General features: G+C 41.0%; 1 protein-coding gene across 2 annotated transcripts; it reads right to left on the minus strand.

Annotated features, from left to right (window-relative positions):
* Positions 1-1035: 1035 nt before the first annotated feature.
* LOC113641177 (myosin phosphatase Rho-interacting protein) lies at positions 1036-16756 on the minus strand. 2 transcript variants are annotated; one of them, XM_027143757.2, is made up of 23 exons: positions 16359-16756; positions 15729-15806; positions 15576-15641; positions 15045-15196; positions 14494-14575; positions 12831-13245; positions 12014-12113; positions 10662-10803; positions 10484-10573; positions 10275-10331; positions 10129-10197; positions 9949-10038; positions 8921-9030; positions 8282-8741; positions 4950-7358; positions 4087-4234; positions 3701-3806; positions 3386-3545; positions 3007-3114; positions 1816-1902; positions 1628-1730; positions 1478-1551; positions 1036-1388 (listed from the first exon to the last, which is right to left on the minus strand). In XM_027143757.2, exons 1-23 carry the CDS (start codon positions 16479-16481, stop codon positions 1326-1328), a joined length of 5292 nt encoding a protein of 1763 aa, XP_026999558.1. In that variant the 5' UTR covers positions 16482-16756; the 3' UTR covers positions 1036-1325. The 2 variants fall into 2 exon arrangements, with proteins under 2 accessions (XP_026999558.1, XP_026999559.1); XM_027143758.2 differs by having other exon boundaries at positions 14503-14575; positions 16359-16752.
* Positions 16757-16805: the final 49 nt, after the last annotated feature.

Raw genomic sequence — 16805 nt, forward strand, 5'->3', positions numbered from 1 at the left:
AAATAGATTAGATTCAACTTTGTCATTGTGCAAGGTACATGTACAGAGCCAATGAAATGCAGTTAGCGTCTAACCACAAGTGCATAGATGGCTTATTTACAAGTGGCAGTGTAATAAATAAGGGTATGAGGTTATACGGAAGGTGTAGTAATATGTACATACTGTATATAAAAACCACACTATATATACACACCCTTATTCAGTTATAAGTATGATACAGTATGAAGTGGTATGACAGATATAGCTGTACAAAAAGAATGTCATTATGAATACGTACATCTATCTATCTCTCCCCCCCCCCCCCACACACACACAAACAGTTTTTGGGTGGTGCAAAGATGCATGGTGGTGCAAAACACAGAAGAAAACAGACAGTGCAGTGGTGATTGTTAACAGCATATCAGCTGTTCAGTGCAGAAACAGCCACAGGCATGAAGCTATTTTTCAGTCTATTTGTTCTGGCTCTGAGACAACGGTAGAGTCTGCCCGATAGGAAAAGTGTAAACAGTCCGTGGTTGGGGTGAGAGGGATCTTTGATGATTCCCCTCGCCCTCTGCAAACAGCATTTTTTAAAAATAGCCAGGGGTTCCTAAACTTTTGCATACAACTGTATATAAAAAATCATCACCAGATCCACCTTTCTATTTAACACATTGAGTTGGTTTGTATCATGTTGGTACAGTAGGTAACAGGATCTGAGACATCTTTTTGAGAGTAAGAGAGTACCTATACAACAAAAAAAGTTATAATAAAAGAGAAGTAAGCTATAAAATAACCAGTTCATATGTAAATGCAGTATGAATTAAGTGTAGATTAGTCTACCCGACTGGGCGGGAGGGGGAATGCTGGTTACAAGGGAATCCTGAATTTTCTCGTCTTAATACAAATGTTGAAACGCATCTGCACTGACTGAACATATGGTACAATGCAGATGAGAAAGTTAAGTATTTTTTTCTGAAGAGATGGTGGATGAGAGAACATTTAAAAGAACACCACGTCATTATGAAGAGAAAAATATATACGTGGACTTGCGACTGTTTTCAGTTTGATTTTATTGATAAAACGAACAAACAGTCACGTCAAGAAGTGGTTAAATTTCAAATGAAGTAAAAAGGCTAGAAAAATAAATTATAGCCAATATGTGACAACACAGATTAGGGACAGACCAAAGAAAGATCTCAGCATCAGAATATGTCAAATAAAATAAATAAACCCCCATTACCTTTATGTATAAATATTAGATTTTAAATATTAATTTAAGCCCATATACACAACACACAAAAATAGTGAAAAGTGCACAGATACAGAGACACGATCAGATCTTTCTATTTGCTGCCCGTTTCGAAAAGCTTCATTCTCTCCTGAACAGAGAGATGTTCGATCAGACTCTGAGAAGGGAAACAAAAAGTACAAAATCAGTTCATTCTCCTTTTTCGAACATACTGTACTTTGCTCAGATAGTGATCAGGGTTCAAACCTTGGATCTGGTTGGCTGGTTTGGTTTAGTTTGATTCTTCAGGAAGTCAGGATTACTTCTTGACTTCATTACATCTATGGTATAAAACACACATCATTTTGGTCTGCGTGTTCTCATGGAGGATGCACAAGATTACATGTGTTTACTCACCATAACTTTGGCTCCGTTGCCTGCAAGTCTCAGCACTGCACTTAAAGAGAGCTGGACATCTGGCACCCGAAATGCTCAACTCATTCAGCAGCTTCTTACAATGCTGAAAAGCACATATTAAAACATCTAATATAATTCAGAACACAGTGTCTGAGGCTACAAAATCTAACAGGTCAAAAAAATCTTACTCTGTTTGCAGCCTGTAGCTCCTCCTTTAGTGAGCTGATCTCTTGCTTCAGACACTGAAGTTCTGACTCCTTTACTCTTAATGCCACCTAAAACAAACAGGCATTTGGTTTATTTTTCCATTTGCAGCCTTAAAGGCAGAGTCTCCGATTTTTGAAAGCCAATGTTGACATATAAAATCACCAAAAACAAACACGCCCCAACCCAAATGGGTCCCACCCCTGTATTGATAGCTCCGCCCACACATACGTAACCCAGGCAACTAATGGAAAGAAAAGAGTCATCATCATAACTGAAGGGAAGAACAAGACGATTGCAGATAAACAAACAAGCAAACAAAAATGACACACAAGCATAATCATGCAAAGGACAAAGGCATATATTAGTTCTGTGTAACAAAGCAAAACCAACGTTACTCACCTATCGAGAAGGAAAAAAGTGCCTCGGTGTCTTAAGTAAAGTTGAATTTCCCGAGTCAATAACTCCTGAGCTAAACACTGTTACTACACAAATAACACCTCTTTTCTATCGTAGTAATGTAGAGAGGCAGCTACAACCGGAGTTATTGACTCAGGAAACTCCAACCTGTGAATATGTGGCCAACTTCCTGCTCCTTCAGTTCTCTCCAGCGCTGGAAAGCTGATCCTATATTAACACGTCCTACTTCTTGCCTTATCGTAAGCCTTTCCTCGCTTTCTTTCTTTGTTTTTATCCTCCATGTCAATGTTAAAACCTCTTTCTGCTAATGTCACACATGCGCACTGAACACTCTCTCTGCCGCATATTGACAAGCCCCGCCCCTTTCTGCTCATTGGCTACACTTTTGTTTTGATTTTTGTTTGTTATTCGGCCCGACTCAATTTTCTGAAGCATTTCTCAAAAATCAGAGACCCTGACTTTTAGTATAATCTAGCTTTAACCTCGACTCAGGGGCTAGACAAAATCCAATATACTGATTGCTAGTCGCAAAAATAACTATTTACTAAAGTAGGTTTCTAATAAAGCAGTATTATAACCAGAAATTTGCACCAGAAAAAATGCATACTCCCAATTTAGAGAACACACACACACACACACACACACACACGTGTAGCAGTCATGCCAATCACTAAGCCACCATATCACCGGTTTAATTACCGTTAAAACCTTTACATATAGCAAGTGTGTAAATTAAATAATTCAATGAATTTTACCTCCAGCTGAATCACATCTTTGCCCTGAGAGAGCTCCATTTGCACGATTCCTCCATTCACACAAGATTGCATTTGGGAGAGTTCAACCACTAAGTGCTCATTCAGCTCCTAGGGTATAAAATCAGACAGACAGACACACAACCCAATTTACCCCAATGCACTACACATGGATATTGCTGTAAAGAATCAGCAAACCTTTAAGACCCAAACTATTACATAACCAGACATATACACTGTATTTACTAATGTGTAGCATATAATGTTAGTATTCCTTAGTACATTACAGCTCTGGAAGGTTTTGCAGGTTGTAATTTGGCCCTCGAGAACAACATCTTATAGCATGTCTGAATGTAAACATGTTTTCTGTTGAGAGATTTACTTGATTGCGTTTGTGAAGTTTCTGGTTTTCTCTCTCTACAGAGCTCAGGGCCTGTCTCTCGGTCTCTAAGGCTCGATTAAGGTTTGCATTCTCCAGGCATTTCTGCGAGTATTGCTCAGACAAGACTTCCAGCTCCCTGTGTAGCGAATCCAGCTCGTCTCTAAACACAACAAATACAAAAGATTCCCGAGGTTCCAGACCTTTAATGACCAAGCATTGTTCCTGATGAAGATTCCATTGAACCTTCAATAATACAATTAGATTTCCTGCAATCATTTGCCAGACAAAGGCAACATAAATGCAACACACACTTACTTAAATTGTGCACGCAGCTTGATGAAGTCTGTGCCGGCTCCCCTTTGCTGAACCTTTTGATATTTCTCCAGTTCCTCCTTGTGAGCTTTACGCATGGCCTCAATGGCTACACATGCAAATCAATATCAATGATCCAACAATGGAATTGTGAACCAGTAATACAGAGCATTTAAGGACAATGTTAAAGTTGGGGGGGGAGAGAGAAAGAGAAGAAGTAGTGCCTGACAATGTGGAGTGCACATTGGCAAGTAGTCTAATCACGGAGCATCGATCAACCCAACAGCAAACAGTGCTTTCTGGGTGGACAGACAACAAGTCTAAAAGGTAGTAATACTTGATCGTAACTACAGAACTCAGCAATGAGTATTATGAAATTGGTCTCGTACCTGCAAGTGTGGCATTGGTTTCTTCCTGGAGAACCCTTTCTTTCTCTTCCAGCAGCTGTTCCACCTCTATCAGGTGTTGCCGCTGCATCTCCTCTATCACCCTCTGATGACTCTGTTCTATGCTGCTGAAGCCAAGTTCACAGGTGACCTAAAGCACAAGCATGGAAAAACACAAACACACAGTAATGCAATTCCAAGCAAATCCCAAAGAATGTCTTCTGGACTGCAAATCAATTGTTCTACGTTGGTATTGGATTGTACACAAGGTTGGTTAAATGTACCAATAGAGCTCATTCCTAAGAAGTATCATAAGGTAATACGTTTAAGGACTCTAAACGTATAAATGTGATTCAATTATAAATATGGGGACGTTGGAAGGACATTAGGGATCACCACGAACAAAGGGTCTACGTGACCGCAATTACCTTTTGAAGTGACCACTTGGTTGATAACAATACCAAGCCAAGATCTATGTGGCCGCGATTACCATTTAAAGTGACCACTTGGGTGCTAGCAATTGTAACAATACCAAGACAAGGTGTACGTGACCATGATGAACATTTAAAGACATCAGCTAGACAACAAGGTGTAGCCCAGCCATTTGGGAGACACTCAGTTCTTACACTCAATACACATTCAAAGCGAAACTTCATTTAAATTACCAAAAGGGAAAACTGTATATAAGGCTTGAGCAGAATTTGCTCTGGGTTCTTACCGACTCCGACGAACCCAAAGTACGCAATGTATTTTGTCACCTCTATGCTGGAATAACCTTCTTGTTCTTTATTAAGATCTTCAACATCATAGTCTTATTTTTACCCTACGCATTTTTTATTTCTTACAGTACCTCCACAGATGAGTACCTTCAGTGTCTCTAGTTCCTGTTCATAGGCCTTTCGCAAAGTGTTTCCATCTCCTCTGCGAAGCTCTTCTTCCAGGCATCTAACCTGCAGCTCCAGCTCACGGATTCTTTCTTTCATAGCAGTCACAGAAACTATTGCCTCTCCGTTAATGGATTCTGTCAAGGTCACAGTCGGTGACTGGTTTTCGGTGTAGTATCCATGGAGATGCCTCATCTCTAATTCATGGAATTGCTGAAGATCCTGGAGCTTTTTATTAAACTCTGCCTCAAGTTGCTGCACTTCTTGTCCCTTTATCTGGGTATCAGTCTCTGCTGAGATGCGTGCCAGCTCAGCCACCTCTATAACCACGCGACCCTCACGTAGCTTTTCCTCATAGCTCTCATTCTGTTCTTGCAACATGGCCTCCAGCCTGCGGCACTGACATGCAGCCTGCTCCTGCTTTTCTTGCAAGAGACGCACTTTCTGTCTCAGAGCAACATGTAGTTTGCATGCAACATATGCTAAAATGGCCTGGAACAACACAGTCCGGAAAAGGACTGGAGAAATCCCAGACAGTCGATCGGCATCTTCATCTAAAGGATGTAGCTGCTTGGAGAGGGCCTGGAGGGAACAGGCCTGTGCCTGCAGCTCTGCCACTAGACTGTCTTTGTCCATGTCTACAGGGCAGCATCCATCCTTTTCATTTTTACTTTGTGGCTTACATGGTACCAGTTCAGGCAGGCTGACATCAGACAACCAGAGTCCTGTTTTAGAAATGGTCTCCTCTTTGGCATTAAGAGAAGTAACCCCAGACCCAAGACAGAACGGGCCTTTAAAGGCCTGTGACCCATGCTCTTCCTCTGTGTTGTGTAGGTGGTTTGTGTATGTTAGGTATGCTAGTTCTGCTTTCATACACATGCTATAGATCTCACACTCATCCAGTAAGCACCCTGCCTCACCCATCTCTTGATAGTATGAAAACAACTGTGAGTAGTTCCTCATAACTGGCCCTTCAAGCCTCCCATCACAAGCCCCTCGAAGGGCCTTGGTCTGGAATTGCAACTCTAATAGCCCCTCTAGGAGGCGTTTGCTGGGATGCTCTAGTGCAGAAGCCATCCTCTGGATGACTAGTGCTTCTAAGGACAGCATCCTGCTAGTCAACCCTTGAGATAAAATCTTCTCTGGACTCATACCTTTGTCTTGCAAGGCTTCCTGGAGATCAAAGTTAAGCAACTTACTAGTAACCAAGTTAACCTTAGTATTAGTAGCAATCGTTTCCTGTATGATCCCACAATGTTTTCCATTTGGGTTGTCATTTCTAGCACCTGGTCCAACAGACTCATTGGGTATCTGCACACTCCACTGATCAACTTTATCAGCATTAACCTCATGACCAAGTTTTTGCTGCTGCTGTCGGAGATGCAATGTGATCTCCCGAAGCCTCTCCTCTGTGTCACACAACTTGCTCTCTAATGCTTGTATTACGGATATTACTTGTTCTGATTCATCCCCCTGTGCAACTGGCTGCATCTTCAAATCAACAAACCCAAAATTCTTGACATTCTCTCCATTGCATGGGCCCACCTGAAGATGCTGGTTGAACGCATGTGGTTGAAAAATGCCAGTCATTTCCACGGTCACACCTGAACAACCCATTTTGAGTAGTATTTCTTGTAGTTCCTGCTCTTTCCTATTAAGCTTTTCTTGTTGCTGCTCTAACTGAATTCTGAAGCGCTCTTCGCACACCCATTCGCAGTTTTGCAATTTACCGCGCACAAACTCCAACTCCTCACATACTTGCTCGTAGTTATGCTCCATATCATAGTACAGGGTCTCCTCGTTCCGTAGCCGTGCCTGCAACCTACTCATTTCACTGTCCGATTCATCCAGCTGGTTTTGCAGCTCTTGGCACTTTCTCTCCAGCTGCTCTACCATGCCCCCTGTTGGCATCTTTTGCAGCATCGCTTCTGTTTGCATAAGCCTCTCCTCCAGTTCCTTCCCACGCTTCTCTGCATGCTCAAGGCTATCATGGAGACTCCTCCTCTCCCGTTCCTGACTCTCCTCAAGGAGGCGCAAGTGTCTCTGTAGACGGGCGTCTTTCAGAGCCTGTGCCTCCTCCGTAGCCTTCAAACGTCCTGAAACTTCATCCAAAGAACTCTGCAGTTCCTCCAGTGCACTCTCTCGTTCTCTTAGGATACCTTCAGTTTTCTGCAGTTTTGTTTCAGTTTCATGTAGGAGGTCCAGACTGCCACTCAATTCAGTCTGGAGGTGGGCCTCAGAAAGTTTGTAATCCCTTGCCTCTCTCTCACTTCTCTCATACATTGCCTTAAGTTCTGAATGGAGTGTTTGAAGCTCAAGTTCCCACTGCCATTCTGTTTGTACTGATAGTGAGGAAAATGTGGCTGGAGCTGGCATGGTGTAAAGATAAATCTAAATAGAAAGAAAAAAAAATTATTATTAGCACACTGTATAAAAGCTATGCATAGAAATATGGGACATACTTGAAACAAATGCATCTAATTTGTCTTTTTGTTTGACCTCTTCGATGTTCAATGGAAAACCCTAAACAAACACTTTCAATCTCAAAAAAGCTTCTAGGTTCAGGTAGAGGCCCTTCAGAGAGGTAGATCAAAAGAGGTAAAGTAAATTGGTTGTTTCTGGCATTCTTCAGTTTGTCCATGGGGCACTTCCTGGGGCACTTTTATTGCTAAATATTCTACATAGAACCTTTATCACATAGTCTTCGAGTACATTTACAGCATTTAGCAGGACACCCTTATAAACCCTTATGACTTACAACTAAGCAACTGAGGGTTAAGGGCCTTGCTCAGGGGCCCAGCAGTGGCAGCTTGGTGGACCTGGGGTTCGAACCCATGACCTTCCGATCAGTAGCCAAACACCTTAACCACTGAGCTACCACATCCCAGTGAGTAGAGTAGACCCTCTTTAGACAGGTAGAGTTATTAATCAGCAAAAGAGACATTAAAGAACTCTTTTAGAAGCAAAAGTCAAGCTCATTGTTATGAGGTACAGTAGCGAGGTTTCAGCAACAGTAGCATCTGTATGTGTTCTTTTGGTGGTCCCTTCGGCGGGACATTTTCCTTTGTAAAGGGTGTTCTTTTTGTTCATTAACAAAGTGTTTGGAATAAAGGCTCTTTGGGAACCCGAAACAATTCTAAAAACCCGTTGAGGTCCTTTTAGAAATGTAAGTAAGGATAATACACAATATTATAATATTATAAACTTATTCCTCAGCCCCCCATAGACAATTCTGTTTAATTATCAGAATTTATAATTTCACATTAAGTTTACAATTCATTTTTTGAGGATAGGAGGATTCAGGATGCAGTTACCTCTTTCTTTTCTTCCATCTGTGTATTAGAAGAAAGGTCATTGAAGACATCCACACCATCAACCTCTGCATTCTTCTGATCAGCCGGTTTACCGGCGACAATACTGGATCTCACCATGAGTGTTGAGGAGTCTGCAGGCTTTGTAAAATGGGAATCCTGTGCCGTCGCGGTATGCGACACCATAACGGAGCTTGCAACAGGTTCTTCAGGAGATGGTGCAGGTGCAGGGGGCACGGAGTCCTCAGAGACGAACTCTGAATCTATTTCTGCCTGCCTGCTGAGTGTCTCCCTTTTCGTCCTCATGTGATTAAACTCAGCCCAATCAAAGGTTTTATAACGCCCCTCTCTGCGTCGTTCTACAATACTGCTCCTCTTTTCCTCCTCTGAACATGGAGGGTTTGAAGCAGAGGCAAATTTGCATTCAGAAACCATATCTGTTGGCACCTTTGGAGGAAGTGAACTGAGAAAATAAATAAATAAATAATTCATAACTTTGTATGCATAGCACCAGGGAAAAGTAATGGTCCAAAATAAATAGTGGCATCATCTAAGAGTTTAAAGTCATAAAACCAAAACATTTTTCTTTTTATATGCCTTCAGTAAACCAAAATGGAAGACTTTAATAACTATTTACAGTACCACGTAACATCAGGGGCAACAGATGTCTGAATATTCTTCATAACTGCCTGAATCCAGTTCCGGCGAATTCCATGGGTCGTTGCACAGAGTGTAAAAACTCCATCTTTAGTCTGCAAGAGGATTATAGTCATGATCAAATCTAATACTTTTGTAGGTCAATAACCACTGTGAGTGCAAATATGTTCACACCGGGGTATTTTAGGTATATGTATTACACTGTATCATACCTATAGAAGGAAGAAAGAAAACAAGCTACTCTACAAAACATCTGAAAAATCTGCACACTAGCCAAGGAAATGTTAGCCTGCCTGAAGTGGTACAATAATAAGAGTCATCATTTTTTATGTCACATATGACTGTAAAATGGAATGAAAACATGGCCAACTCCTCCTTAAACTGAGTAGAAATAAACTAAACTGAAAAGACTTCATTAAAAATAAGAATTTAAAGACAATGAGTTAACGTGCATCTAAAAGTGTGCAACATGTGCATGTGAGTTTCATGCAGTATGCAGAGTGCCAATGACATGTGACAGACTCTGTGGACTCTTGACGGATCTGTAAGGTGGACGTGTCCATACTGAGGAGATCGAAGGCCTGAGGGAAGAAGCTCCTAGAATAGTACACAGTGCATTTAGCCAGGTTAAGCCAGCTGATCCATTTTAGGTAGCGTTAAATTAACTAAATTCTAAAATACTAAACTTAACTACATTCTTCATTGACAGTACCTTGAGAGAGATTGAGGGCACTGAGCCAGGGCATCTTTCAAGTACTAGCAAAAAAAAAGCTCTTTTGGTACATTTTTGAGAACTTCCTAGTGACTATTGACTCCATTAGTAACATGGAGCGCTTATAATGTATAAAAGTCTGAAGGCAGGTCTGTAGTTCATCCTGCTGAGGCTGCGATGCAATCAAGTGTGGTTCAGTAATGGCTTTGATTTGTCATTTGTGTTTAAAACAAAACATTAAAAAAGACACATTAGTGAATAATTCCCCACACAAAACCTGTACTGTATGTGGAACACTTGCATGAATTTGAAAGCCATATTTCTTCTGCATAGGAAAGTCTGTGATGTCATAACATGTGGACAGGTTGATCTCACCATCCATGTCTGCAGCCTGCAATAAATCGATTCAGAGCAGTAAGCACTAGTGGACTAGGAATCTTTTATAAGAGAAAGAAAAAACAAACACCATACACAAACATACCTCTTCAGCAACTGAATCCCTGTAGAATCTTAAAGCCTGGTTAGTAAGAACAAACCAATGCTTCCTCCACTAGAACAAAAGAGAAAGATAATAAACATGTAAAGCTTGAGACATTTGTCTCTATTATCTTCATACACTCTTTTTACCTTTCCATCTTCTCCCAATCTTTTCATCCAGCCCTTCTTAAAATTTAACAGGTCAGGCTGAGAGAAGGAGAGAGAGAGAGAGAGAGAGAGAGAGAGAGAGAGAGAGAGAGAGAGAGAGAGAGAGAGAGAGAGAGAAACTCATCACCACATAGATAATACTTGCTTGTTTAACTTCAGCAGCAGTGCAGTGTTTTGTTGGCTGTACCCACCGTGTTAGTGTGTTCTGCCAGACTGCGCTCCAGTGATTTGGAGCGACGGCATTTGGAGGCACAGACACCAGATTCACCATGAGCAAACACCTACAGAAAAACCAAAAGCACCACAACATTTCACAGCTTCTGCCCAGCATCTCACCTCAAGCAAGATGTAAACATGTACGTGAGATACCCGTGTCCTGCTGTGATTCGTTCTCTCGTCTTGATCGCATTCTGCAGAGTAGCAGGAGGATATTGACGAAGAGGAACATAGCTCAATGGCAGGCATATGCATCTCATTTTCCTGCTCAAACTGACTGATAACCTGCGATCGCCTGAAAATACATAACAAAATGGGTTTTGGTCATGTATAACAAAAGGAGCGTACACAGAGTTAGAAAAAAGTCTCCAATGAATTGTCACATATACATTAGGGATGTTTACATGCGCTTGTTTTCTTCAATCCAGATGATTTGCTCCGATTGAAGATGTATAAATATTGTAATTCGATTCGGTTTTTGAACCCGATGGAGAGGATTCAGATTCAAGCGTTTACAAGGCAATTTATTTTTATATTGAGTGCAATCTTTGAGGTGTTTAAATAAAAGCTTTTTACTCTGAGCAAACAATCCGATTACTAAACATGCTATTCGGCTGCATGTAAACATACTGATTGCTGCTGCAAGTTAAAAAGGTTTCTTTTATTTCTCGATAATGCTACAGCTTGGATAATAGTTCCATAATATGTTAGTGTGTCTAGTATCTTACAAATGACCTTTATTTTAAACCTGCCGCAAACAGGTTTACACAAATGTTGTAACTGTTGATATGGTGAAGTTCCAATTATTTTAATAACATCTCCAAGTGCTAGTGCTTTAGTTCAGTGGTATATTCGTGTTTTCATCACGAGGAAGCCTTACATGGGGCTGTCATTTTTTTTTATTTCAGTAGCTTGACAAGTTGCAAGGTGTGTGTTTGTTATATGATTTCTTTTTTTAATCACTTAAAAAACAAAACAAAAAAGAAAACACCCCACTATAAATCACATTCTGGTTAAAACAAACTGCTGTTACAGAACAAGTCTGTCCACGGTAACTCTGATGAAGTTCTCTCTCTCTCTTTCATTCTCTATACATCTCTGTATCTGTGCATCTAGATAGATAACTTGCTATTCTCTCTCTCACTTTAAGGCTATTAATACATCAAATGTTGCGTACAAGTGTTCTAGAAAAATTCTCTACATTAGCAAATAGCTAATTCTCTTACCTGCGCTGTTTTCCGAAAAGACGGTACACCTCCTCTCTTCCCGGGCTGTGTGTTCTGTGAGTTTCCCCTCTTCCATGCCTGAGCAAGTGCAATCCTGATGCATGTACCTGCTGCTGTCCCTTCTCTTCCATTACACTAATTTTCTGCCCCTCCCAAAAGCCTTATCACACCTTCAAAACCCACTGTTAGCACTTCCCAGAGACCAGAGCCTGAGTAATTGTGGAAGTTTGAAAGTGGAGCCCAATATGTAAAGCAGTGGCATGGGTGAAACGTTCACACCTGTAGTCCTGGTCAGGGCCTGTCTGTGCGTCCTCAGCATCGGCTCTTGTTTTCTCGAGCGAGGAATATCCACTATCTATGCCTTCACGCCTCTTGGTTGCTGAGAGAGTGAAAAAGACAAACCAAAAAAATTAGCTCAGGCATTCCAGCCTGTGCGCACAATTTCCTGGCAAATCAGCAGGCTGGGCCATCCTAACATCCTGCAATACGAAGACAAATAGCTGGCAACAACACGCTTCTAGTGAGCATCAGCATCTTCAAAACAACTCGTTTGGATTGAACAGCCAAGGCGCTGTAGATGGATAGAAAACACTAATAAATAAATTCCCTCTCATTGGTGTAGCAAGTCATTGGTGTATTTGCAGAAAACTTTTAGTTTTTCCACAATTGCTGACGCTCAGGTCACTGGAAGTCTCCAGCTTTCATGGAAAATGAACAATGTGCGGTCACTTTGTCGCTGCAAGTGTGTGTGAATGCAGCAGTGTCTGGTATAAATTAGGCTACTAGTTTGATTACAATTTTTGGGAATAAAACTATTAGAAAATGTCACAGAAGGGTACAAGGGGGAAAAAAGCCCGTACCAAAAAATAAATAATTAAACAAACAAACAAAAACAGCACTCCTGTTGACATGTGACTGGGGGTGTGGTATTTGTTTTAAAGCCTCAAATAAATCCGATTATTTGTTTGATTAACAGATGAACATCTACAGAGTGGAACTGCATTACACAACTAACACTCACTAAAGCAGATAACAAAAAGACAAAAGAAACCCACATGGCCATCACATTTGTTTCCATACCTGTTTCTGCACTTACCGTTTGTGCTGAAATGACTGGGCAGATGACTAAGCGTTGAGCAGAGGTAGGAACTGATGAAGGAGGTATTAGGAGAGCTGGCATGGCTCATTCTGCTGCTCGAGCAGACTCCTCCTTTCTCATTAAGCTCCTCGGGTTCCTCTGGAAGCCCCGCCTCTGGAGAAGAAGGGATTGGACAACCTACCTCCACCCCACCCAGATCACTGCCACTTGTGTCTTCACCATCACATCGATTTACATTAGTAGCTTCAGCACCGACCAGGGTGTTTAGATCTCCACAATAAACACTTTCGTTAATGCTCATGCTGTAAACGCTACCAGTACTGAGTTCAGGGCTTCTCTTCTTGGTGGTGCTTCTGCTGCAGCTCTCAGACACCTTGTTTCGATCAGGTAGTGTGTGCTTCTTTACGTTATGCTTAAGAAAGGATAGAAAGAGCACAAGTTGGTTGTTTCAGTTAGACCACAAAGCAACATAGTCCTAAGCTTCTCCATATTCTTGGTAAGATCGTTAAAATTAATTCCACTAATGTTCCACTAACCAGCACTTCACCACATGCACACAAGCTATTGGGCATAATTAATTGCACGTCAGCCAGACAAACTGCAGCTCTACACATTAACCTGCTCTCCTCCACACACACACACACACACACACACACACACACACACACACACACACACACACACACACACACACACACAAAATGGTCTGTTGTCAGCAAGCAGAGGCAGAAGCCTGAGAAAGAGACGTAAATCAAGCAGGCAGAGATATGTGCACAGCAGTTAGAGGCATAATTAAACTGAAGTCAGGCTTTTAGGTGAGTATTTAAAGAGCCAACTAGCTAAACCTTATACACCTTTTTATAATTTTTTTAAACAATATCATTTTTAGTCATAATCTCATAAATTCACTGTTGGCACAGTTTTTTCTGCTGCATGCTAGTGCATACTATAAAACTTTCATCCAGTTTCAATTAACAGATCAGAGCCTGTGCCTATCTCAGGCATCATTGGGCATCAAGGCAGGATACACCCTGGACGGAGTGCCAACCCATCGCAGGGCGGGCACACACACACACACACTCTCATTCACTCACGCAATCACACACTACGGACAATTTTCCAGAGATGCCAATCAACCTACCATGCATGTCTTTGGACCGGGGGAGGAAACCGGAGTACCCGGAGGAAACCCCCAAGACACGGGGAGAACATGCAAACTCCACACACACAAGTTGGAGGCGGGAATCGAACCCCCAACCCTGGAGGTGTGAGGCAAATGTGCTGACCACTAAGCCACCGTGCCCCCCTTTTAAACTAAACTACTTTTTAGGTTGCCATAAAAACCCCAAAGATTTAAGGGTCAAATAGAAATAAAATTAAAAAGGGATGGTCAAGACAAATGACAAAGATTTATGATCAATCGATTATAGTCTCGGTCTGTAAACATTGCTCAAACATCGCTTGTGTGCAATTCCTCGGAACGGACTTCAGATCTTAAAGCTGTCTTCAAAAATCTCTTCGTACAATCCAGCTCAACCTCAGTTGAGGTGAGTGTGACATTTTATTGGAGTGTTAGATTTTGATAGAGTTGTAAGAAAGCTACCTGCTAGTATGATACATCCTACTATGCAGTAAATAGTTCTGAAATTTAAACACATACTGTGTATACCAGTGATTCTAGTCTTCTCTTCTTGTTGCTTGTTTTTACAGCATTCGAGTGAACAAGCAGGTTTTCTCGCCACCTAGTAAGAACACATGCAAAAATAACGAAGGCGTGTTAACAAGGTCAATCAAAGTAGTTTATGTTTATTGTCATCATTATTATTCATTTCAACGCCATTCCCAATAAACACTGAATCGTTGCAACCTTTAGTAATTTTTATTAGCACTCTAGCAATGCTAAAATTTGTATGTGCTGGTTTTCTGTTACTTCTGCTCGTGGAACAGGTCTTAGATGGGGGTGAGGTTAAGGAAGAATCCTAGACTAATGTGTGTCAATATTATGCACTACACAAATACCATCAAATTTAAATTTGATGAAGGAAAACAAGAAGAGCATGATCTGTGTAGATATTGTTGCAATCCAAGCTTTAGAATCAAATAAGGAAAGGGAAACACTTAATTTTTCTTTCCTGCATCCTCCTTAATGTATAATGTCATACTAAGAGAATCTCCTGTACAAATGCTGTGATTATGGAAACCAGTGTTTACCCAGTGATGTTCTCTGCATTCTCTGCTCTTATATAATAATCTCGGTCACTGAAACCAAGGCGTAGACTGTTGCGGAAGTTGGTCTTGGATGAGGCGTCCTGAACAGCACTGCACTGGCTCATGTTCACACTGCCCTGGGGCAGAGTGCCAGGCTAAAACACACAGTCACGAGACAGTCACAACTTGTTCTACTATAACAGTCCGTTAACATTGACTTACTATGGATTATCCTAGCAGTTTATACCATTCTGGATATTCTCCTCTGATCAACAACACCTTTCACTCAGTGTATTTTGTGTAAAATTTCAGGAGGTCAGCAGTTTCTGAAATACTCAAACCAGCCTGTCTGGCACCAACATCCTAGCTACGATCAAAGTATTAAATTATTCTTCATAATAAATGTTTGAATTAACTGAAGCTTTGAATAACTAAATTGTGCTGCTTCCACATGATTGGCTGATTAGAGAATTGAATAAAAATACACGTGTTCCTAACAAATTGGATAGTGAGTGTTCAGTATAGTTATAGTACCATTTCATCCAGAGCGTATTGCAGAAGCCCATGCTCATACAGTATGAAATATCGTCGCTGCCATTTCTGTGGTGCAGAAGATAAACACACATTTGGTGAGGTAAATTACTACAAGTGAAAACATCTGCCTAAAGACACCATGAGGTTTCTTACCCTGTTCTTATGGGCAGGATTCAGAAAATCAATACCCTCTGGGGCTAGAAGAAGCCAACCAGCTTTGATAGGTTTAATCTGCAGAAAAATAAGTGTGTGAGTTTGGTCCAATATTTGGGGAAATAACCTGTTCCTACCACAACATTAACTCTACAATGACAGCACAAATGTATCCGGGGCAGTTGGGGTATTTAAATCACTTTCATAACACTGGTGAGTCACATCACTGCTCTTCTGAGAATCAGCCTGCTCACTGGTGTTCCCCTTCCAATGATGAAGGGAATAGAGCTGAAAGATTTTGCACACCAACAGATAACTAAAATCTGAGATTTAAATATTCGCTTTGCATTACATATAATCTGAACTCCTCCTACTTAAAAATAGTCAAAATCAAGTATGCATGGTTAATTTATTTCCTATTTTCCGGTTTATTCCAGATCCACACCACTCCTTACAACCGGATCGTAATTTAATTCGAATCGTTCTAAACCGGATTAATTGAGACGTTTACATGAAGGTTTTTTTTTTGTTTGTTTGTTTGTTTTTTGGTACATGCAAACACGTAGATCGTATTCAGCTCATATCATCATTCGAGCCAAAAAGAGAAAAAAAAAGAAACGATTCTCTTACTGCGTTTAAATCGGATTCACTGAGTGTGTGTGAATCCAAGGTTCTGAAGCAGTTCTGGCATTTTCTCCTGTTAAAGATATTAGCCTGGAAGCGGCGACAGCGGTTTTCTTTCGGATTGAACATCCTGAGCAGCTTCGGTTGTTGTTGTTGTTTTTTTTTAATTATTATTCTTTTTCCTAATCTCAGCAAATTATATTCATTCAAACGATTAAAAATAAATGATATCAAACCACGGTGTGTTTTGCATGTTAAAAGTCGCGCAACATTTCAAGCACTAGATCGCAAATCCGAGATGTTCTGTTGGCTGTTAAAAGTGACTTGATTCGAAATTCAAGTCAAATCCGTTTTAGAAGGTCGTTTTAAAGAAGCCGAGAGTTGCACGATTAATAATAGCCCCAGGTGATAACAGCGCGTCACGTGACTTCCCCCATCTTTTACGTCACGTGT

Source organism: Tachysurus fulvidraco, chromosome 15 (assembly GCF_022655615.1).
Source record: "Tachysurus fulvidraco isolate hzauxx_2018 chromosome 15, HZAU_PFXX_2.0, whole genome shotgun sequence".
Taxonomy (NCBI): domain Eukaryota; kingdom Metazoa; phylum Chordata; class Actinopteri; order Siluriformes; family Bagridae; genus Tachysurus; species Tachysurus fulvidraco.